Consider the following 25,092-nt stretch of genomic DNA (forward strand, 5'->3'; position numbering starts at 1 on the left):
AATATTATGTCAAATTTCAACGGACATTTATTTGCAAAAAATCATAATTTTAAAACGAAAAACCGAAATAAAATGTATTTTTTTATTAAGTTTCAAATGGGTGTTAGGTCAGGTGAATACAACCGGCGCGGCTTAAACGGTTTGTTTAAGACAATTATTTTGGTTTTTAAGATTTTCCTTGTCGAATGTTGTTTTTCCAAACGTTGTTATTATTTTATATTTTTGCTCTCGAAATAAGGAAACACGTACATTTGTTTTTGACGTTAAGCAATAAATGATACGAAAAATCGCATGGGAATTCCTTTTCATTTTTTTCTTATTCTTAATGCTTTAGCTCAGTGTCGCCAAGAGGTTTTCATGAATCTGAAAATGATTAAACGCCATATAAAATAGTCATATTTCGTTGTCGCCAGCTGACAGTTAATAAAATGAACTATAGCAACAAAAAAAAAAAATAACATGTTTATTATTGTTTTTAATATTAATATATTTTCACATTACAAATAGCGATCAACAGTTTCGTTTTAACAATTGAAAGCAGCATGATGTAATGAAAGTAATGCCCAGCCAATAACCATTTTTTGAGTAAAAAGCAGTCTAGAAAATATTGCAAAGGGTCAATATGCACGAAACACACTGTTTAATAAATATGAAAATTATATTTATCTTATTACTTTGCGAAAGGTAATCAAGTTCTAAATTTAGAAAATACGGCAGCTATTCAAATTAAGTACATTTATTTGGAAACAGCATTAGTATATATGTTTGTTCTCACTGGAATTGCGTTTATTCTCTTTAATGTAAATATTTGTTGAAATTAAAATATTTCCACTTAAATTTTCAAACTTTTAGTTTTGATATTGAGAAGGTCATATGAGTTTAAAACAATTCACAAATTTGGTTTTATTAATTAGTCGGTTATAACAATAGTAGCGTTGAGTTAACTTAATAAAAAAAAATTGTTTCACCAAAGTCGACACTGTATGCACTCTTTAATTAAGGTGGAATTTTGCTTCTATGTTTTTGAGATGATATATTATAAACGCATTACGGTTAAATTGACAGTTTGGCTGTACAATAAAATATTATATCATTATGGCTTTTGTGTGAAACTGACAATAGAAACCAAACACTAGGTATTTTTTAAAATACTACCCATTTTATTTTCAAATATTGACAAATGTTTTATATTTCTACATGTTTTTTGTTTAGCGTTGAAGCTAAAAAATTAGTTCAATAATAATAGTGTACTATTCATATGAGTAGTAAAAAAAAATGTTTTTAAATTATATAATTTGATTTTTTTGGTTTTCTATTATGTTAGAGTATATTTTTCCAAAGCTACAAATACAAAAAAAAAAATAATAATAATAATAAAATATTATTTGATCTTTAAAACACTATTGAATGAAAATTTACGAAATTATTATTTTCATAGTATGAGTATACATTTTTAATTTATGCTAGACGGAATATGACTTTTTTCCCGTTTAATATTTTTTATTTATTCATTCATATTTTGTTTGCCTACTTTGTATTGAAACTAACGATTGGGTTAAAAAATGTCCAAGCTTTATTTGTGGTATTTTATTCATAAGATTGATGGCCTACAATACACTAGGTACCTATTTTAAGAGCGAGTGGGCGTCGTTTAATATCAATTTTGTGTTTAAAAATATATTCCAATTTTAATACACTTTCATCAATTTCATATTACAGGTATCATATTAATGTACATACATGGTTTTATTGAATTTCACAGTACCGCGAGCGCCATCTCTTGCAGTGCAAAACTTTTTGAAAAACCATAATATAAAAACATTTCATCTGCTAACACCCAGATAGAGATTTCTGTATACTACAAAACTATTGCATTTTTGCATTTTACATATTACATATATATTCTTGGTGGTTAATAGTAAACATAAAATTGTATTTAATTGAAACAATAAGCTATACATCTTACTGTGTGTTACCGAGTACAAAATATATGCGTTAAGAACACTTTAAGTAATAATTAAAGAGACAGTATTTTAAAAACTATGGTTCATGATTAACTATTACATTGTAAATTACAGAATGTTACATTTAACGTAGTACACTTAAGTCTGATTTCACCAACATCTATCTGTGTATTGTTATCACTTATCAATTATCACATTTTAGAATAACGTTGGAATCAAGGTAACCGCTTTGGTAACCCAACTACCATTTTGTTAACTTAACAAATAGAATTTAACAATAATAATGTTATGGTGAAACTTACTTAATTTAACCAGATGTTAAATTCATTTGAATTGCTAACTAACATTATGTTAAGAGTGTATTTAATAATAGTTGGTGAAACCGGCTGTAAGTGTAATATCTTAAAATATCCGCGATTTTTTTTTTATATGCTTTTAAACTTTCTTATGTTATTTTACAATATTATTATATAATAATAATAACTTTTTTGTAATTTGCTTAATTAAATAATTGAAATTTTGTAGTTCTTCTGTTTGTAAACATTATTTATGTTATTTAACAATACTATGAACTACATAAATACTTACCCTTTTTGGTATTGTCAGAGCTCTATCAACTTATGAAACTTAAACGGTATAAATGTATATACTTAATTAGTTTTTTAAAATTAAGATTGCATTGCTGAAAATGGTGGTCTATAATTAGTTTCCGTGTAAAAAATTGCAATTATAATTTCAAGAGAAAATAAATGTCTCATCCTTATTGAATCGCCCTGTGCTATTTTACATATTGGACCGTTAATGATTTATTTACTGTTTTTAATATTGTTGCCAATGCCAATAATTGATACAAAACAAAAATGTCTAAGTATTTAATTTTTTATTATTTTATAAAGGTTTTTTTTGCATTAAAATACAATTGTGTAAGAATCATTTAGGATTAGATGGTAAGTTTGTTTTAAAGCGATAAATTCACATGATATTCGTTGGACTTAAGGATTCCGACAGAGTAGAAGTGTTTGAAGAAAGAGAAGAATAGTCGTTTCATTTAAATTTTGTTAATATATTAGCAAGACAATTTGATTTATATACATTTTAAATAAAATAATTCACTTTTGAACAATACCTTGTACTTGGTCCTTACTCTGGTTATTAATATTACCGTTTCTTTGGAGCGTTATAAACCTAACATTTGTGTAGTGCACTGTTTTTTATTATTAGTTAATTAAATAAAACTAAACTAATAAATTACTTTACTGGTTACACACCATTATAAATTCTCAAATTTTATTAATTTTATTTACCTCAGATGCGGAGCTGAGAAGGTATTTGTTTTAAAAGTTAATATGTGAATTTTGTAGCCATTTATATTTATAACAAACTACTTTGTTTATATTCAATAGCCCAACTCTACACATGGCCGTTGATTTCGTTTAATTATTTAAATTTCCATTAAAGACAGGGTTATGCGTACCCTGGGTTTTAATTTAGAAGTCTGTTCTTTATAAAAAAAACGAGAAATGAACTGTTTAATTTTTAATATTCTTGAAACCACCTAGCGGGTGGTACACCTAAAGCTACATCCGTAGTTGTATGAGATGTTAATTTAAACTTAAATTAACCATTTTCATAATAACCTTAAGCGAAGTAATAAAAAACCTTTCTGGATAGTTAAGAAAATAAAAAATACCTTTCAACGAATTAAAACAAATACAATGTTAACTGTTGGGTTACAATAATAATATCTACTCTGCATTATTTAATTAATACTTGAATAGCATACGGTGTATTTTTGACTTGGCACGTCTCATTGTATACTTAATATTTAAGTATTGTTATAAAAGTGGAAATGTGTTGATTAATTAATAATTCTCAAGGTATCTCTTCGAGAGTGAGCGGCGTTTATAAATCTATAAAGCTAACAAGCGCAAAAACAAAATATTATGAAAACGCTATTTTTGTTTTTATTTATCTGAAAGCAAACACAATATTTTTACAACGGTGTTTATTTTCCACGGGGAAATAGAAAAAAAATACATGACGGCTAAATGGTTTATGGAACGTCAGTGTTTTTCAGTAACATCCATATGTATTATCAGCGAATCGACAATGAAATGTACTATTGCGTTATCATCAGCAGGCAAAAATGCAACGACGACCCATCGTTTATGGCAAATGTAGTCTAATGGAAATTAACGACGTTAAATTATAATATTGTTATCAGTATTACAAGAAAAGTAGCTACATTACAGGGTGATTCATTCAACGTAAGACACTAAGTTTCTCTTAAAATGACTAGGTCGTGTATGGAGAGCTAAGGGACAATAGACCTAGAACCAGATGGAAAGACTCTGCGATGAAAGATCTTTTGAAGGTACAGGAAAGAGCTCAATACATACCATTTTCATAATTTCCAGATTTAAGTTTCAACTTTACAAACTTAAACAGTAACGTATATATTTAATTACTTTTTTAAATTAAGAATAATATACTAATAATGTTGACCCGTCAAAACTTCTTTCTTGATCATTTTAAACTTATTTAAGTTTCAAATTTAGGACGGGGCGAGAGTGTAGTATACAGACTACAGACATCTCCCTCCTAAATGTTAAACTTTAATAACTTTGAAAGTAACTATCTAAAACTTGTCAAAATCGACTAGTCAAAATGTTCAGCAATTATTTTTAATTAAAAAAGTTAATTTTGAAGGATGATAATAGTTACGTAACGAGTAGAAAAATTGAATTTTTCTCTAATACTTTAGTCTATTGCCTGTTTAGGTCGGTTGGGCAACTCTTGCTCTAGAAGAGACAAGAATTTCCATATGCTGGCGAAGTGGAACATTGACTTAAGTGTGTCTAAAAAGAAAAACTACAAAATGGCAATATTATTTTAAGAGAAATATGTCGAGTTTCTTATTCTCACTGAATCACTCTGTACAGTAATGTTTTGTAAGGATAGCGTTTTACCAATGTAAATTAGGTCAGAAAAAAACACTGGCATAAACGATTAGGTTGTATCGCGCGTCCGGTCTCTGTTTTTTTTTCTGTGTTTTTTTTGTTATCTAAGTATATATTTTGTCGTTGCAAACCAGTCAAGGGACGCCGTTATTGTGTGGCAACCGAATGCAATGGGTTGCCTTTTGGAAAATATAATATTATTTTCTCCAAAAGTCGCGCTCACGGTGTCGGGTTAGTCATCGGCCCGGTTTAACGTGGTGCGTTCACACGACCGGCGTGTACACAAATAAATTAACGCATTTGAACAAACAAACGCCGTTTGTTATTTTGTTACTTCTTTTTTTTTTTTTTGTTCTGGTTCTCTCGCTAAATGCACACGTGTAATGCAATTTAATAATAATATTATACGACACGACCGGCGGCACCATCCGTGTTAGTAACGCGGTTATGCTGGTACCCGTCGATCGACGACCGTATCTCTTTGGCAGCCAAAACTGACTTTGTATTCACCTGCTCGACGACACTGTGGAATTATCATATTTTACAACCGACCATGTTGAGTACGCCCAACCCCGGGCCCGGCTTTGATATTTTCTCCACGGTACAGCCGGTCGTGCGACGCGTCCAGCCCGTGGACGAAGACCGGTCGCTGCCCGGACCGGACCTGCGACCGAGCACATGCGGCGGTACGTTCCACGTGATGCCCGCCGAAGTCCGCCCTCCTCAGCCGGGGATCATGTGCCCGTCAAAATCGGTAAGTCATGTATATGCATGTGTCGTTTATTAATTTTTTTGGGAGAGGGGGTGTCATAAAAAAACCAGCATAATCTAAACCAAGCAAATTCCAAACCATCTAAACTAAAATTTAGTCCCATTACCAGAAATTACTAAGAAAATTATTATTTTTTCTAAAAAGGGTCTAAGTCCACTATACTTAAATGCTAATAATCTGGACCGCATTTGAAAATAATAACACTGTTTTACAGAATGTAATTTTACTGTTTAATATCAATTTAAGTTTGATAGAGCCCTTATATGTTTGTGTATTTTGAAACATATCTAATGTTTTTTTAATTTTCCCAAATGTTCAAAGTTAAGTACTAAGGCCCTTATTGCATGAAGCGATTCAAATGATAACAGCACAAAGCAGCAACGGTATGAAATAAGGTAGCCAACGCTACCAACAGCGACGTTAAATGTTTTTCTACAATACCAAACTGGTGTACCTGAAATTGACTTTGTCACTGTAAAACTAACACCTTCTCAGCCTAACCTAACCTTTTTTCACATGCATCCATTGCTTCCCGCAATAGTTAGCCTAACTTAACCTAACCTAACCTATCACGACGAAGCCAAAAGTCTGGACTTTACTCTAAGAGGTTTGAAAATAGGTTAAAGGTTTTTTGTTTTCGGCATCAGCTGTTTAAATTTGACTTCTTACTTGGGCGGTTTAAAACTTTTTTTTATTACTCCATTTTTTAAAAAACTTGATCAACCTAATTTATACCTAATAAATTTAACAACAGTTTCGATTTGACCCGACCGCTATTCGCGACCATACAGGGTGTTTCAGATTAAGACACCGGTTTTGTCTTAAAATAATTGTAATTTTGTAGTTTTTCTTGTTGGAGTCTTTGTTATTTTACAATATCAATAAAATATTTTATTACATTGTACTCACCGGACACCCAACCAAAATGTCTGCAAAAATATAATAGGTTTACCAATGGACAAGTTGTCATTATTTTTTTACCTATTGTAATTAACATTATTGACAAAATGGGCTGTGGAAGATCAATATATGCTTAAAGTCATTTCCAGATGTCAGAAACACAATTTCAAAGTTTACTCAATTTGGACGATTTTTCCAAACAAATCATCCAAAGTGTACCGTTTATAACCGATTTAAGGCGTTGAACGTTTATTGGACACCAACTATGGCGAGTTCTTGAGTTGCTCTCCTTCTCATTTATATATTGAATTTAAGCACTTTGCCCGATTCGTAAATGTCGAGCCAAACAAACATTAAACGTGACTTCAACACAAATAGAAAAAAAACCATACAACTAAAAGTAATAAATTTACTTTCAAATAAACACTTTAATGTGAATCTTTTGATGGTAGAAAAATAAAAATAGCATTGTAAAGACAATCGTTTGTGAAATTGTAATGGTAAATGGTGGACACGATTAGAGTTGATAGTTTTTCTATGATAATTGGTTGCCTTTATTTTTAAAAGGCAAATCAATAATGATTTTTTTTCTGGTACCTATTGACAGGTTCAATTCATTCATTTAATTTTTCCTTGATAAAAAAACCTTTTTGATCTATCTTAAACTACACTGCAATTTCAAGTTAAACTGTCGAAAATTGCTAAAAGAGAAACAGTTTTTTTTATTATACATACCCTATCAAGTATAGTACATTTTTAACTTATCTCGCAGCCTTGGGATCGTTATTGTCGTCGTTGACTAGTTCCCAGGTGCTATAAACAGTTTCATTATGTTGTGTGGACAAAACAGTTTATATTTGGCAAACCTATTATTGTTGTGTGTATACTTAACAACAACAACAAGCAGCTTAAGTCTCGACTTTGTTAAGTACTATTTTATGCGATGTAATTATATTAACCCGGGTAAAACCTTAATAAAAAGACATGATTATTTTTATTTCATCGATTTAATCACTTAAAATTATTAATTTTTAGCTTTATGTTTGATTAAAAAAAATTACTTTTAAGGTTTTATTAGCTTATTATATAAATTAAATGTACTTAATTTGTATCAATACGTACAAAAGTGTATTAAAATAATTATTATTACATTACTAAATAACGTTTAACTGTTATTTTTTTTTATCGAGGTTACATTTGTAGCATTATGTATATTCATATTGTACATATATAAATGATTAACTTAATAAACATTTTGATTTTCAAAGGAAATCACTCATTCTTTAGAACGTTGTCGAACGGCAGGGCTAAAGAAAAATATTATACCGAATAAAAATATATTTGTGGTAAAAAATAACCTTAATACTCTCTATAAGTGGGTGGCGGTGAGCATTGAATCAAACTATCAGTTTTCAGTTCAGAACCTGACATTATCCAATTACTGTTATCTGTTTGTCTGGGGGGTTGTACCTATACAAATGACAGGCTTGAATGCTAACGATGTAACGACCGGTAACCGTACGATAGGAAAATATAATGAGGTCAGACCGTCAGGCTTCCGGCACTTTATAGTACACGGTGATTGATTTAACCGTTACCCTGTCAATATTTCATAAGATTTTAGACTTTTTAAAATAATCTTTTTTTATACATTTATAGTTAATAGTTGGCCCAACTGGTATATTTTTCAAAAATATAACCCCATTCCTTATGTGTCAAAAACTTTTAAAATTGAGCTTTGTAAATGGTAACGTATATGTCTGTAGTATTATTTAACATATTAACCGGATTATAGTTAGCCAATAAGCTAAAAATACGCAGCTTCGACCTAACCTGCAAAGCTGAGAAGGTATTTTGTTATGGTTTTAAATAGGTTTTTTTTAGATAGTAACGGTAGTTGATTAAACTAATTATTTGTCCGTATCTAACATCAGTGTTCAACAAAAGCTTTCCTGTTGGAAACACAATGCATTTGCCTGTACCTGTAAATACTGACGTTAATTGTTAACTAGTTTTTATTAACATTGTTCGCTGTCGAATTGTAGCTGTCAGCCGATGACGATTTATTAATATTTAATTGCTGATTGACGCGTCGAACGCTTGTATTAAAATAATTAAACTCCTGAAAAATTATCCACAATAATATTGCGTTGAAATAACTTTTAACGCCTTATTCGATTTTGCTTGAATTGACTATTTGTAGAAAAATATTGTAGCCCTTAAAATACAAAGACCTGTAGCTGTACAATTCGGATGGTAAATGTAATTTTAAAGCGGTAAACCTACTTGACGTTCGTTTGACTTACAAGAATTCCAGAAGAGCTGTGTACCTGTAGCCATTCAATTTGGTATATTATTTAAGCATTTGGGAGTATAATGTACATTTCTTTACCTTTTTTTTTTTGTAAATAATTGAGCGACGAAATTCCAAAGCGTACCTACCTTTTATAAAATTGCCATTTTATACTTTTATCAGCAAAGGCCATTTTCAATACTGTTCAATAATGAACCATAAGGGTATGAACCAATTTGGATTCCGACTATGGAGTTGTGTTGAGTTAGTACATTGAAAACCACCTGCAGATCGTCTGCAAAGTTTACTCGTATAACTTTAAAACTTGGATTATATAAGTTCACAGCGACAGCGTTGCCTTCTAGATCGTTAGCGCTACAGGTAAACCATTTAAACGAATGCATTACTTCTTCTCCCTTGCCCTAAACTTCCAACAGGTATTTGAAACAATTTGTTTTATTTTGTTAATTACATTATATGGGTATCAACAACCACAAATTATTAATAGACAGACACAATATTGTATCCATCCTAACTTACCTGACCTATCCTTTATATTTATTTAACTATTTAGATTAAGAATATGAAAATGTCTACTGGTCGATAATCATTTATGAATAATTTATCCTATTATCCTTAAAGTTTTTAGGGATTAAAATTTGGGACGGTTTGTGTAAAGTTTCTATTTAGTCTTATTCTATTTATCAAAGTAACGAAATTCAATTTTACGTATGTGCCTAGAAATTATCAATTGAAACTAAACGAACGCTTAACCTAACCTAACACATAACACTGTTTTATTTATTTTGTTAATTCACGCGACATTTACGGTTTGTTGTAGATCTCAATGAAGAATGTCATTTCCGATATCCCGCCTGACATTGGCCATTTCAATAGGAGTTGCAGCCAAAAAAGACATTCCGTCACTGACTTGGTAGATCAGCTTCTGGTGGATATTTACAAAATGGCACATTCCGGCAGCGTGTGTTCTGCTGAATCATCTACTGAACAGACAAATTGGCCAGATCACACCAACAGATTTGCTATAACGAGTACTTGGTCTAAGAGATTGTACAGAAAAAGTTAGCACTGATAACATTTTTGTATTAACAGTATACGCAGGTTGCTCGGTTTAATTTTACCCAGGCAATATCTTAAAATATATTGGACTTCTTTATATTATTTAAGTTTATACAAAACTATACTTTATTGGTTAGACTAGTTTAGATTAAAACAAATAGGTTAGACTCCAATCTATTTTTGTGACGCTTAGGTTAGGTAGTAACGAAAAGAACAATTTGATTTATAAAAACTATGTGTCAGGAATTTTTTTATTTGATTCCATAATACTGTCGTTTACCTATAACTTGACCTGAAATTATATTATTTCAAGCGTTTGTTTATTTATCGTAACAGAACAAAGACAAGAAGCATTAAAAAAAAAATTATTTGAATGTCTCGCTGGATATGTCTTATGAGAGTGACACGTAATTGATAGTTTTTGGCAATAAATTGTCTTCAAAAAAAATTATTCGACGTACCATTCTTGTCAACATAACTATTTATTATTAATCCAGACATATTCGACTGGAGGTCGAACCCATGGGCCACGTTATTTATACATACTTGTCTGAATAATTCAATGCACAAAACTGTAGTAAAAAAAAAAAATTCCATGAAAAACACTGTTGAGTTAAGGCTAAGAATGATTGGACTTACGGCATTGCTGCTACGTGTGGATCTCTTAATGGTTCTTGGTAAGATTTTTCTTCAATTGGTTTTCCTAATCGAATAGAAAAAAGGGCGATTGGGCTTAAACGATAATCCTATTGGGCTGTATCGAGCTCTCTGCGAAATTGTATGTGCATAAAAATATTATTACAAATGGTGGGTTGTATGCCTGGAACTCAAATGAATACCACTTGATTAATTTGCCGGGCGTGCCAAGCGGGATACGACTGGATGAGTTGTCTGATTCGTGATAAATGTCACAAAATACCGATTGATGATTCCGTCATGTGTGATGTTATTGTCTGAACAATGGATAACGTTGAGAAATGGAAAACGGGTCTAAATAGACGGCCGGCGGCAAATTGATGGTCTTTTACTTTGGTGTCACAACAGGATTGATAGGAGCAAATGTTAAATGTCTTGTTTCTCACTCCAGTACAGCCTAAACCGAGCAAAGTACCGAATTACTATTTTTAACGGCCTATTGTTGACATCTAAAGTATGTTTATTGACCAATGTGCTGCGCGTCGAAGCGAAAATTCAAATAACCTGATATCCGTTCCTCAATAAAATAGGGGTTTTATTTTTTTTTTTTTTTAGGTTTGGAAGAACTAGTCACGGCTATCGAGTTGCTCAAAGATCAATTAACCGTATGCTGTGATTCACTGGTGAAAGCGTTAAAACGGAGAGATGCTCTTATCGCCCGCAGGGACGCCAAGTGCAACATGATCACGGCCTTGCTCCACGCGTACTCGATGAAACGAAGTGAGTCTATATAAAGTACATTGTAGGATAATCAAATTAAGGAGGCACTGAGTGAAACATGACCCAAAGAATATCACCATACAGGGTGATCACTTTAACGTATGACATCAAATTATCATACTCAAATGTACAAATTTAGTAGCCACAAGGATCCCGTACGCCTTATTTTTAAGCTCTACAATGAACCGTAATTACATATCTAGCTGGTCGTCAGTTTTGTTTGCAAACTATAAGGAGGGGAGACAATTAAAATATAGGTTTTCAGCATGTGCGTGTTAAACCAGAGACTATCTTTTGCAAATTGCAATAATATATTTTCTGGAACACACGTATCCAATTTCCAATGATTGAACAATTTAAAATAAACGTTCGTGTTGTAGCATTACAACCGCTCATCCTATAATATATTTGTTCAGACCGCATTTTTTATTTTAACGTTTCCAAAAAAAAAAAATAATTTTGTGTATTAGAAGTTTTTTGTTTACATTTTTTAAATAATTTTTACTAAAATTACCTGATCTAATAAATACTCAACGTGTTTTACTTAATATGTACTACCTCTGCCTTGTAATCGAGTTGTACATAGCAAACAATATGATCACTTTATACAAATTCAGATTTTTCAGAATTTAAAAAAATCTCACGCCCAAATGAATTTATTATCTTGTTTTAAAAGCGACAAAATAATGGGTTTTCTCAAGTACATGTTTCGGTACTCGTGCCGGTCTATTGAGTGAATCTTTTGGTCTTAGACTAGATGTTTTTTTTTTTTTACAAAATTGTATTTCAATTGTGACGGCTTCTTAGCCGAAGCATTGCAAAATCAATGCGGGTTTATTCGAGTGGTTTCGGCAAGCTAGGGTTTTATCAAGTGTCAAACCCAGACACTCGAGTACGATTTATTTCCAGAAACATACACAAACTTTCAAAGCTGAAAATCTCCAATAGGTAAACGTACTTAGGTACGTTCGCATAAGACGACAATGGTAGAACGGATTTATTATAATCCCGACTTTGTTCTGTTTATATTATTATGTTTGCACTAACATTCACGGGGTCTATATAACTATTATACCGCCCACGTAACACTACCATTATTGCAGATGTTGTTATTTTGCGTTCAAAATAATAATCATTAGAATACGTAAATTTTACAAATATTTGGCGCAGTCAATCTTTAGAATTTTACAACCAATGGCACCACATTAGCGCTTCGCTGATGTGTTTAAGTAGCTTTAAAAGTAAATAGGTATTCGAAACGGGTTATCCGCCAGTCAAAATGTTTGCTAAACTATTCTTAATTTATAAAATTAAATAAACACATACACGTTATCATTGAAGTTTGAAAGTTGATATAACTCTTAAGATACACCAACAGTTATGAAAATTTTAATATTTTCAAGTAGTGTAGAAATGATATTAACTAAAGTGTCTCCAGAAAGAATAACCAAACAGTTGTATTTTTGTTCAGAGAAAATGCGTGTCTCACGTTAAATGGACCACCCTGTATTTATCGAACGGCAATTGCAGCTTAGTTTATACAATCACCAATAGTGTGTGTGTGCCCTGGTTTCAATACTGCGGGTGGCTCTATTGTTTGGTTCATGCATTAGCAAATTGTGTCTGTTTACCGATTTCCTCTGCGTTGTGTTCACCTATTTAAGTATACTTACATTAGAGACTTATAATGGAATTAAATGTTACATGCACAACCGGAAAACCAGTCTGTTAGACTAGTAAAAATCTTCCATACAAACAAATGGATATTATTCAAACAAATGTAATTTCAGCTACAATCGAAAAAACGTTTTCTACAATATGAATGATTTAACAATTTGACACTCAAATAAAAACAAAAATATATAGTACTGCCCATTTCCGATAACGGCTGGATACATCTTAGTTGGAGGTACTTCGGTGTGTTGTGTAATAATGGATACAACCATAAAAAACAAGAGCAATGCAATAGAAAATGCAATCATCCCAAATGCCAATTATTAAAGTCAGCAGAGTTCTACAATAACACGCACAAGATTGTTGTTTTCAAGTTGCGTTAACTATTTATACACTTTACTATAATAATTCATCAACAAGAAGGTTTCTGCGGTACCGAAAATCCAGTTTAGCACTATTGTAATCAAGTTATTTTTCATCGCCCCCGCTAGTATATAGGGTCATGATAAAGAACCTTTTCCATCAAATTTGATTGCCTACCGATAGAGATAAATGATGACGGTTTCTATAGTAGATCCGCCTTAATGACCAGAACAACTTCGGATGTCAATCGATCAATCGTGTTTATGCGTCGAGCTTGGCTAATGTTATACAGGATGATTCATTAAGAATAATACGCTATAGTTTTGTCTTAAAAAAATTCCAATTTTGTAGTTTTTCTCTTTGGGAGACGCTGTAGTTTATTTTACATTGTTCAAATTTGTATCTTTTTTATTTTTTTCCAGAGATCTATCAAATCTATCAATCTTAAATGGTAACGTATATATTTAACAATTTTTTCTTTAAACTAAGAATAATTTGATGAATGTTTTTTTCACTGGTCGATTACTAGTTTTGAATAATTATGTTTTAAGTGTTGCCGGTTGACAATATTTAATACATTTATTATATGAAAAATTATCCACAGTAATAATGCGGTTAAATAAATTTGAAATTTAATTCCTCTGATGTTGCTTACACCATCTCACTGTGCAAGAGTTATAGCTTTGAAATTAATATTAAAAAAGTAATTATTTGAAACTGGTCGTTGACCAGTCAACATTTTCGGCAAACTATTGTTATTTTAAATGTTAAATAAATATATACATGTTACCATTTAAGTCGGTAGAGCTCCAGAAAATAGCGAAAAGATAAATATTTGGTAATTTTGAAAATATTGTACAATAACATAAATCAACAACTTTGTTAAACCCAGTTGCCGAACAATTAACATTTGAAGGGCACAAGGGAAGAGGGGTAGTAGTCCATTTATGAACATTTTTTTTCAAATAGTTTTTTTCAATATGAGCCATTATTTTTTTTTTTTACCTATGTCAATAGATTGTTTAAGCAAATATATTTTTTTTATTAGAATAGCGCTTAATGTGATTTTTTTTTTGTTCTCATGTAAGAGGGACGACTTTGTTTTTAGCTATACTCTAAAATTGTCACACACGGACTACTACCGTTGATTTCTCGGTGCCGTTGTGTTGTGTTGATGGTGAAAGGACACCCAAAGTACAATACCAAAGTGGTAGTCCTTTTCCATTATGTGCGCTTATCATAATCTAGGCCCGGCGACTTGGCGGCGGCGGCGGCGGTATAATATAATGTTTGATGTAGATTATAGGGTCGCATACAGGGTAGCACGTGCACTCAGAGGGGGTTGCTGTCGGTGGTCGATAAACCCGTAACGCGCATGTGGAAATTAAACGGCACCTACGTTACACGTCTGTAGTAAGTTGCATTGTTCATTCAACTTTCGTCCAGTTTGAATTCTAGACCTGAGCTGTCAGCGTCGATAAATTTACACAATACCGTTTAAAATATCGACATATTTTTTTTTCCGTTCGTTCGTTTGTTTGTTTGTTTGTCAAACGCATCTGGACCGCCGCCGGGTGATGTGGACGTGATGAATGGCTTGCTCAACACTTTAAAAAATATCGCCAACCTCAGTGAGTACGGTATTTACATAATGATATATTTTCTACTTAAAACAACAGTTGCTGTTCCATAGACAACATCAATCATAGCCGCAATTATAAATTTTCCTGCCCCCTCACTATGCTTATCTCTCATCTGATAATTATAATTTAACGGCTATCTTTTTTTTTGTTAACCAGCATTTTAAATATTTAATTAATATTAATCGTTTACCGTCTGTACAGTAAAAACATAAAAAATGGTTACTGATTAGGGTAAACTGTTAAGAAGATTTGTTAACTACATTGTCATAGTATATACTCATCGTCATACTAGTATTTTCTACTTCTATGTTCATAATTGTCAATGAATTCAACCTTTTTTCTTTGGTACTAGATCTTAAATATAGTATCAACCTATTTAATGTCGTTGTAAGGATAAATGTCGAAAAAATGTTTTTCACTTAAAAAAACAGACATTTTTTATATACTTCATAGTATACTTTCGGTGTTATCTAATTTTAAGAACTAAACAGTTTTTTAAATTTATGGTTTTATTAGGAAATGATTTTCTAAAATTGTCTGGAAACTTGTTTTGAAGTATTTCTGCATTTGTTTTTACCTTAGCCTCTGGCATGGTACTTAATTGAAGGAAAAAGTATATTTTTCGAATATATAATTAAATAAGATTGTCTCCAAAAGTAGGTATACATGCGGGAAGACAAAATGTCTTATTTAGTATTACATAAGATACTTTAATATTATAATGACAATTTTAAATGTATGCTGTACGAACTTTCGTTGAAATTTAAATGAACTAATAGACTTTTAGAGGTTACTTAAACATTTAAGTAGTCCATTAAAATGTAATGAACCATTAAGTTTGTTAGTTTAATTGTGCTACCCGTCGTATAACATAACAAAGGGCGAAAATGTATCTTTAGTTTACAATCACACATCAATATTTATAAATCATTATTTAACTGAATTCTCATTTTATTTTTACTTGAAAGTTATAGTTAGTTCTATTAAATTGTAATTTTGTTTTAAGAAGTCAAAGATTTAAAAAGGGTTTAGTAGTAAACAAAAAAAAAAACAGTTTTACGTTTCTGTTTGAACAACGTGAAACAGTGTTGTTTGATGTTATATATTTTTCATTTGTTCAATGAGCAACATGGATATGATGTAATTATCGAAAACTTTGTTTCTACAAGAAACTTCACCGTGTTGATCGAAAAAAGTTTCGTATCCGGAAGACCGGAAGTAATAAGACTAATGACTATAAATAGTTATTTACAGATTAAATATACTACCTAGTAATTTTAAGCTGGGATTTTTTTTTACCCTCCTCGTCGCTTTTATTATTACTTCTTTATGTTGTTCAGCTGTTATAACTGGAATCTTAAGATTGGAACAACAACGATCCGAAGTTGTGTCTTTTATCTATGAAAATAACACCATCTTGTTTTTGTCAATATATTTCTACTATACCCTTTTTCCAAGAACACTATCTTAAGTCCGGTTTTTTATTACTCCTATCAAAACTTTTAGTCATTAATAATTTCAAAGTTATTTGTAGAAAAAACAAACTCGTATACATAGTAATAATTTATTAATTTATTGATGGAACGAGGTGGTGACTGAGGTCAGATTACAACCGTGTTGGTAGACTTTTGATGTGACGACAACGAAACTCAAGTGGGTTGAATAATATTTTATCAATTTTATTTTTCTTTACAAACCAGAAATGTTTATAATAGAAAATTATTCCGTCAGTTTCGAATAGACAACCCTTTTACAAGACCGACTCGTTAAACCCACACAATGTGCTAAATTAAACGTCCCAGTTGTTGTTATTTTCCATGATCGGTGGCATAATAACATTACTGCGATGACTTGTGCGGATACCGTTGTAGTTTATCAGAGTGGCATTGTGTATTATGTTATAATATAATAAGCTCACTCTAGAAAATAATATAATTTATAATGTCGCATTTGCCCAAGGCGATTTGTCCAAGCAACGTCACACTGTGAAACTTTAATAAAAACATATCATTGGCGAGTGGAAGCTGCGGCGATAACAATGTGACTGCTAAAAAACCGTGTGACAGTTTATTGAAACTAATAATGCTCCCTACCCTCTGTATGATATTACTGCACCTGTCTAATATCACTTGGGTAAAACGCTGTCTCAAATTTCATACGACCTACCGAGTAGATTATATTATAATAAAAACACCTACTCGTGTATTTTTTATTTTTTTATACTCGGCTCTGAGAAAAAAAACGAAAAAAAATGTGTCACCGACATCATCCATCTTCCCACAGGGTTTTCACGCCCCTTTTGAACCCAGTGGCGCCAAAAATATATACATATTTCACTAGTGTGACTGGGATGAAGGAATTTGACTGCTTAAAAATAAATGTGCACATTTTACTCATTGTTATAGTTTTAGAACAGAGAAGGTATTGTTTTTATTAATATAAAAAATGTCCACTCAATTTAAAAGTATTTAATAATATATAGTTGAAATTAGAAATTGTAGGAAACATTTCAGAAAATTAGTGGTTTCATAAGGCATAAAGTGATTTGAATTAGTAATCTTACCTCTCTCTACCTTTCAGTACGAGACCCTGTCTATATGTATTTAATATATTTTATTATGACAGCCCAATCATATTTTAACATATTTTAACTATTTTTAAACAGTTAAGCAATAGAATACAGACGGGTTTGATTAATGGAAGTTTTTAAAAGCTTAAGTTGTACGATAGGCTCTGCCCCTATTGAATATGACCCTTTTGACCGTTTACGAAAAGCTAATAACAACCTCTAAATCCAATTTAATTAAGAATTGTTCTCAGCCAACATTTTTGTTGATTACTTGTTTGAAACTGTGCTAGCAGTTGAAGTTCCTACACTATTATTTTCAGAAGGTTTATACCTTCTGAAAACTAGTAGAAGCAATATAATTATGATCAGTGGCGATTTACCTAAAAATTAACAAAAGCTAGTCTTTTTTTTCTAGTTATAACAAATAATATTGTTTTTTTTTGCCGAAGCGACGACACGCTTTTACATAAAATAACATAATTTATTTTTAGTAGTTCACTTTCTTTATCGGTTTGAAACTTTTATCAACTACTGTACTCATAAGACAAAGTATGAGTGTAACGAATATAATCCAATAAGCAGAGTTACATAAATAATATTACCTTACAGGTCGTTTTGTGGGAAACTTTAATAAGTGAAGCCATTAAATGTAACATATTCATAACACTGTTCTTTTGTTACACCTACAAAGTTTGGTATTGTAGTCATTGTGTGTAAAAGTTTGGACAAACGATTTATGCTTACTTTGTTTAGAGTATAATCATTTTTTGTCATAAAAAACTTGGTTCTTATTTTTTTAGTTTGAATTGAGCCCACGAGTCAATGGTAAAAAGAAAAGCATTGTTCGAACTTTGACTTTACCGAATGAAAACACAATACATAATAATAAACCTTACGGTATGATCTGCCAGTGGTAATGTAATTTTACTAAACGTATCTCTTTGCTCAGCGAAAACAAATATAATAAAAACCAATATACGACTAATGCAACCTTTACAATAATTTTGTCGCCTGAAATTCCATTTATATGTATATTTCCTATTGTTATTCTCAGCCCACGTATTTAAAGGTCGGTCACTTTGACCGGAAAGCCTTTTGCAAATACAACAAGTAATATTGACACTCTAAAAGGTTTTTACTTTGTTGACTCGGCAGGATTTAAACGTGGGCAGCAACGTAATATTAACGACAAACTAAAAACTTAAAATATAATTATTCAAAACTGGTAATCGACTAGCCAACATTTTCAGAAAATGATTCTTAATTTAAAAAGTTTAGGGTCGTATTCATAGTCGGTTCTTAAATCTTATCTTAAGTTACACTTTTAAAAGTAAAGCTTAATCATAAGTATTCATAAACAGGTTAAAATAATGCTTTTATAAGTTTTAAGTAAAAGTAATTCTTATGGACTACGTAAATCGAAAGCATAATCAAAACCTTGGTAAATGGTAACACTTGGTTACTACTTGTTATCACTATTGATTTCCATAGATTATCGATTAATTTTAATAATTTGTATTGATAAGAGGTTCAATTTAAGTGTTTATTAGGTAATATATTTTATTGATCGCGACTGGTACAAATTAATTAAATCCATAAAGTCAATAACTTCAATTTTGAATATGTATTAGTAGTTATGAAACGTTTTTTGATAATTTTCGAATTTGTGATAATAACTAAAAGCAATGCTTAAGGTTGGTCTCGACCAACCTTAAGAACATAGTATATATAAGTAATATATCTTTCTATCTCTAACATAAGCTTTCAGCTTAAAAGAGATAGATAATCATGTAAAATTTTTATGTACTGAAATTTTGTAAGTTTTGATGATTTTAATAAAAAAAAAAAAAATACTTTTTCTTTTCTTAATCCAAAGTCTCGTTTAAGTCATAAGTATAGCTTAAGCAATACTTAATCTTAAGCAAAGACTATGAATACATATTTAATAATGTAAACTAACATATAAACTAAAGTGTCTCCAAAATGGAAAAACTAAAAAATTGTAATTATCTTAATAGAAAATAAGTCTCCATTCTGTAAATAACAAGTGAATTAATTCGGGTTTACCGCGGATCATTTAAATTATTATCAAAATAATTTAGTTATTTGAATATTTTTATTTTACGTCTATTTCGTTACTAAAATATAATCAATACACTAAATATTGTTTTTTATGAATAATATGTAAAATGGACGTTATTGTTCATCACGCAGGTGAAGATACCAGAATGAGATTCAACGTGAAGCCTGGACCTGGGGATAGTGACTTTGAACAGTGGCAGAGTGCTATGAAAATGGTCGCCAGACTTCCGGATGGGGTACCTCACGAGTTCCGTAACACCGTAAGTTGAATTATTATCATCTGTAAAAAAATACAAGTTTACAAGAAAACTGAAAACGGTTAACTTTTTGCTAAGGTGTATATTTTTAAATAAACCAATAACTCTTGTTAGTATAACAGATATATCATACACCGATGTTTAAATAGTGGCAGGCAATTGTTTAGCTTTCACCAGAGAGATTTATAACCGCGGATATAATATAAGATACTTTTCATAGTACAGGGAAACCCGTTATGAGTATAAAACAAACAAAACTGTCTGTCAAGCTGACAACATAATTAATCATTGAGTAAAAAAATGCGTTTGAAGGATTGTGCGAAAACTCCACGCTAGAAAAATCCTACCGAGTTTTCGAATAGAACAAAAAAAATCGGTTCCTACTTTTTTAGTATAGAACAATTTTCTATAAAGTTTAAAAAAAACATAACAGGACTTTTGACATGATAAGGTTTTTACTAATGCACTCAACTATTTTACTCAATCCCCAGTTTATTTAAAAAAAGCCTGAATTTCTAGATTTCTAGCTTAGCATTTTCTTTACAAAAACGATAATACTGTAACAGTTTGTACTTGGATTTGATACCTAGTTGTGGCTCACACTGGCAGAAAAATACTTGGCATCAAGAAACGTAGAATGGCCAAAAGTGGAGCGTTTTTGCTTCAACGACTGCACAAATCCGGACGACGAAGAGCTTGGCGTCCAGATCGTGAAGGACTTACACCGGACCGGTTGTAGTCTGTTCTGTGGTTCTTCTGGTTTGGAAAACCAAGCTTTGCTCAAGCGGGTATTACTGGGCTTTGCCCGGTGGAACAAAGCTGTGGGTTACTGTCAGGGGTTCAACATGTTGGCCGCCCTAATATTGCAAGTGATGGAGAAAAACGAATCGGACGCTCTTAAGGTAAGTGTATCACAGAAGCTAACATTAGAGATTAAACACTATTGTTGATATCTTAATTTCTACAGGTAATGATTTATTTAATTGAAGGCGTACTACCAGAGGGTTACTTTGCCAATAACCTCCGAGGCCTGTCTGTAGATATGGCGGTCTTTCGAGATTTACTGAGGGTAAGACTTCAGAACCTCTCTCGGCATCTGGACAGACTGCAAAATGAATCAAAAGACTCAGGTAATGCGAACATATTATATCACCACGTTTGTACTTACAATAATCAGCCATCAGTGTGTGGAAATGCTTATTATTTAATTAGTTTCTTTGTTATTGAAGTCAATAATTATGATTAACACATTTTGTTGGTCTGAATGGACAATTTTTGAGATATGCTCAAAACAAAAGATAATGACTCATGATTTGCCTTGTTAATAAATGTACCAGCTCGTTGATGTGTAAATTGAAATAAATTTTACAGGCACCAGTTATGAGCCACCGCTAACCAACGTTTTCACTATGCAATGGTTCCTTACATTGTTCTGCAATTGTCTTCCTCAGCGTACAGTACTGCGAGTTTGGGATCTTATATTCCTCGAAGGAAGTACTGTCTTATTGAAAACGGCATTGGCCATGTGGGACGCCTTATCCGAGTAAGTTGAATACAACATAGAAGGCATTTTATGTAATTGGATAATTACTACTTTATTGGGACGAGTGAATTATGGACCTGAAAATTGAGAAAACGCACAAACATTTGTAGAATTACATAATTTTATGTAATCATGTTAGTCGTGTATTCTAAATATAAGCGCTTTTGATTTAATTATTGAAAAATTTGTTTTAAATATTGCTAATTATTTTTATTTTTCAGCCGAATAATGACTGTGACGAGTGCAGATGAGTTTTACAGCATTATGGCTGTTCTCACCCGGGAAATGCTCGAGTTCGGTTTAATGGACGCCAACAATCTTATAAGTGTTAGTATTGGTACTATTATTGATTATTTTACGAAAAGTGGTCATTTTCAATATTGGTAGTCAACTATATGGTTGGTTTAAACTTTAGAGGGAAATATACAAGGTTTAATATTTATAACTTGACAAAAGATTTGGGATCACACCTAAAATATGATGCCCTCAGTTTACTGTTGAGCGAATGGTATTTCTCCAAAAATCATTCTTTTGCAGACAGGTGTCACTTTTTTCAAACGGGATATAGTCCTAGGGACAATGGGGTGTGGGGAAATGGCGAATAATTAATACTCTAACACTTTAAATGGACAAGTTTTGAGACATCCTAAAAAAATGATAGAGGCACTTACGATTGGCTTTGGGCCACTTAACTTGTGAAATTATCCTAATATAGTATTGTTATTGGCTAATGTCTTTTATTATTTTTAGACAATAAGCACGATGAGCGAGCTGGTCGAAGTTAAAGAACTTCGGGAACGATACATGTACAACATCAACCCATGGGTTAGTCACATGGCAAAACGAGGATTGCGGTTGTTCTACAACGATTCCGATGTTGATGATACCGACAGTGACGAAGACACCGACAATAAATCAGCGGTGTCGTATACTTCAAATTACGAAGGAATGGACTGCGCTAAGAGAAGGGGTAGAGCACATAAGAAAACTCCCAAATTAAAAGACAACTAACTGATATTGATGGAAATGTTTTTAGATAGCAAAAACAGTCGAACCGCGAGGCGGCCAGTGCCGAGTTTGGAATCCGAGAGAGAGAAAGTCGCACTGGATATATCTTTGTTGAAAAAACAATACAGCAAACTCAAAGAACGTCAGAAGCAAGTGCAAGTCATTCTGACCGGTAAGAGTTCCAGTTGTCCTGTTACTGTAAATTGTAATTGATCATTTAAGTAAGAACGTTACTGATATATTTTAGCTGCTTGCAACGGACAAAATATTATTGGAACCGCCAACTCCTCGGCAATGAATCACCTACTGTTTGGCAAAACCGCTCTACGGTGTACGTCGATGGCACCCATACCGGGTTCTATACCGTTAAAGTTTATACAAGATGTTCAAAAACCTGAAGTGAAAAAAGGTAGATATTGTGGTGCAAGTCAAAGACGCGATTTACTCGATTTGGAATGTCATATTTTTCTTTTCTTTTTCCAGAGCCCAGGCACAAGAAGAAGCTCAGCGTGTCGTCGTCATCGTCTTCGTCTACCTCTACCGAGCTGTGTGACGACCCGGCGTCGGATAGCGAACCATCGGAGGCCAACGAATGTGATAGTAAAAATTGTGATGACAAAGATGAGCACGTGGACAACGAAAAGACTGACTGCGACGTTAGTTTGTCGGAAGTTCTGCGAGCTAACTCTGAGATTTTAAATAGGATTTGCAAAGTCGACGATGAGCATCCACAAGCTTCACTCGACCCGTCCAATAGCTCTTTGGAAGATCGACTGCCGGACCTTATAAGCGATATCGAACTCGTCCAAGAAGATGTCGGTGATGACTGTCCACATCTGAACCACTCAAAAGGCGAGTTGTCAGAGTTTACAAGTACTTCTGAAGACTCGGTGCAGCAGTGTCGCAACTTAACGTTGGAATGGTCCGAAAGCATAGTGGACAGCGAAGCTGAGGAATACAAACAATTAGAAAATGTCAAAAGTATAGGTGTGGCAAAAACCGAGGATTCCGAAGAGCCTGTGTGGAATTGTGGAAACGATAGCGAAGACGATATGAACGAATGTCGAGTCCCTCCAAAGCCGTTTCCCTCGAAAATCAGGCAACCCAAACAATTGAGCATCGAGTTGGGGCTTTATCCAAGCGAATCGTCTAACTGACTTCATCCAACTATAACAATCATTTGATTACTTCTGATTCTTAAAATATGTTAACTACTATTGTTTTTACAAAATTCAGTGATTTATGGTATTATTGTAATTATTATGGTCCGGATTGGCTGATTGGCAATCATTGCTAACGTTTTTGTGAGTCTATCGAGTGTTTAAAGCTCATGTGATATTTTTTTATTATATAATATTATTATTATTACAACTACAATAATGATTTTATGTACTGTTGTACGCGGCTTAAACTGTACCTTATTGTGTCGGGGGACAAAAACCTAAAATGTTATTTCTAAAATTATCTTTCGATTGAGCTTCACGTTTCTAATAATTGTTATATACTGAATGTTTGTTTTTTAATCTTTTCAGTGACATAAACATTTATTCTACGTTATCAATACAACGTCCTACTGTGTTTTAATTAATCGCTAGACCACCTGTAAACCGTATTTATTACAAGTAATAAACTGGTGGACATGGTCTTATCACAGTCATTGTCGACGGTTGTTCGTAGTTGACAATGCCAGTAAAATTAATTCACTTGATAAACAGTGGGAATCTAATCAAACGTTTTAGTGCTATCAAAACCACTAGGCCAATAATATAGTGTCTGGATTGATAATTGATTATAAAACGCTGAAATTGTCATCATTTTATTATTCACAAAAAATATTTTCTGATATGATATAATAGTAACATTGTGTTTTTTTTTAATTATATTATTTAAAAATTATTCGATTCTAAATTAATATTTTCTTATTTTATTTTTATTAAATAAATATTATTGAATTCGGTGTCAATACCAAATCGGCTTACTCATTTGTTTTATCCGATTGTGCTAAATTATACTTAAAATTGTTGTTTTCTCTTTGTATTTCTCTTAAATGTAATGCCTTTCTATAATATGACCTAACCAAACCTAACTTTCATGTTAACTCCTATATTTTACTGCGTTAATAAATTAAGTATTTTCATTAGCCAGTTTTAATAATTATTTTAGTGTTTTACCTAACCTATTATTTTTGACTGCGCACATTATTCAACCTAACCTAATCTCACTGCTTCTATTTAAACTTTAATAAGTCTAAAATGAATTATTCAAAACTGGTTATTGATCAGTCAAAATGTTCAGTAAATCATTCTAAACTTATTATCTCAATAAAACCACGTTTAATATTAATTTATCAGTTATTATATTGGAATTAACATTTTTCATTTATCCAAGAGTTACTGAAATGGATAAAATCTCATTGGACACCATGTATGTAGTACAACATCAATAGGGTAATTCATTTGGTAGAGACAGCGATGGCTCTTAATAGACAGTATAAGCTTCCTACAATATAATAAAACTCATTCATGTCTACAGTTTACTGAAGTGGGCTGAACTGTTTTCATCATGGTG

The 25,092-nt window shown here is 32.0% G+C and overlaps 1 protein-coding gene across 2 annotated transcripts; it reads left to right on the top strand.

Annotated features, from left to right (window-relative positions):
- The first annotated feature begins 5,317 nt into the window (after positions 1 to 5,317).
- On the top strand, positions 5,318 to 24,576 carry LOC126842806 (TBC1 domain family member 30-like). Of its 2 annotated transcripts, XM_050579971.1 has the most exons (12): positions 5,318 to 5,678; positions 9,731 to 9,971; positions 11,221 to 11,385; positions 19,849 to 19,976; positions 20,564 to 20,875; positions 20,941 to 21,103; positions 21,345 to 21,516; positions 21,738 to 21,843; positions 22,267 to 22,486; positions 22,553 to 22,696; positions 22,772 to 22,933; positions 23,008 to 24,576. In XM_050579971.1, exons 1-12 carry the CDS (start codon positions 5,478 to 5,480, stop codon positions 23,679 to 23,681), a joined length of 2,688 nt encoding a protein of 895 aa, XP_050435928.1. In that variant the 5' UTR covers positions 5,318 to 5,477; the 3' UTR covers positions 23,682 to 24,576. The 2 variants fall into 2 exon arrangements, with proteins under 2 accessions (XP_050435928.1, XP_050435929.1); XM_050579972.1 differs by lacking the exons at positions 5,318 to 5,678; positions 9,731 to 9,971; positions 11,221 to 11,385 and adding an exon at positions 14,845 to 15,053 and having other exon boundaries at positions 23,008 to 24,443.
- The last annotated feature ends 516 nt before the right edge of the window (positions 24,577 to 25,092 follow it).

Source organism: Adelges cooleyi, unplaced genomic scaffold (genome assembly GCF_023614345.1).
Source record: "Adelges cooleyi isolate 19-005CV unplaced genomic scaffold, UGA_ACOO_1.1 ACOO_flye_CR_arks_rails_tigmint_CR_PRNA_574, whole genome shotgun sequence".
In the NCBI taxonomy this organism is placed as follows: domain Eukaryota; kingdom Metazoa; phylum Arthropoda; class Insecta; order Hemiptera; family Adelgidae; genus Adelges; species Adelges cooleyi.

Bases quoted from the DNA above. Each gene is read 5' to 3' on its own strand.
- LOC126842806 (XM_050579971.1), top strand. From the start codon at position 5,478: ATGTTGAGTACGCCCAACCCCGGGCCCGGCTTTGATATTTTCTCCACG. The intron at 22,487-22,552 runs GTAGAGCACATA...AAATGTTTTTAG, and splicing joins GGACTGCGCTAAGAGAAGGG to ATAGCAAAAACAGTCGAACC. The intron at 22,934-23,007 runs GTAGATATTGTG...TTCTTTTTCCAG, and splicing joins AAAACCTGAAGTGAAAAAAG to AGCCCAGGCACAAGAAGAAG.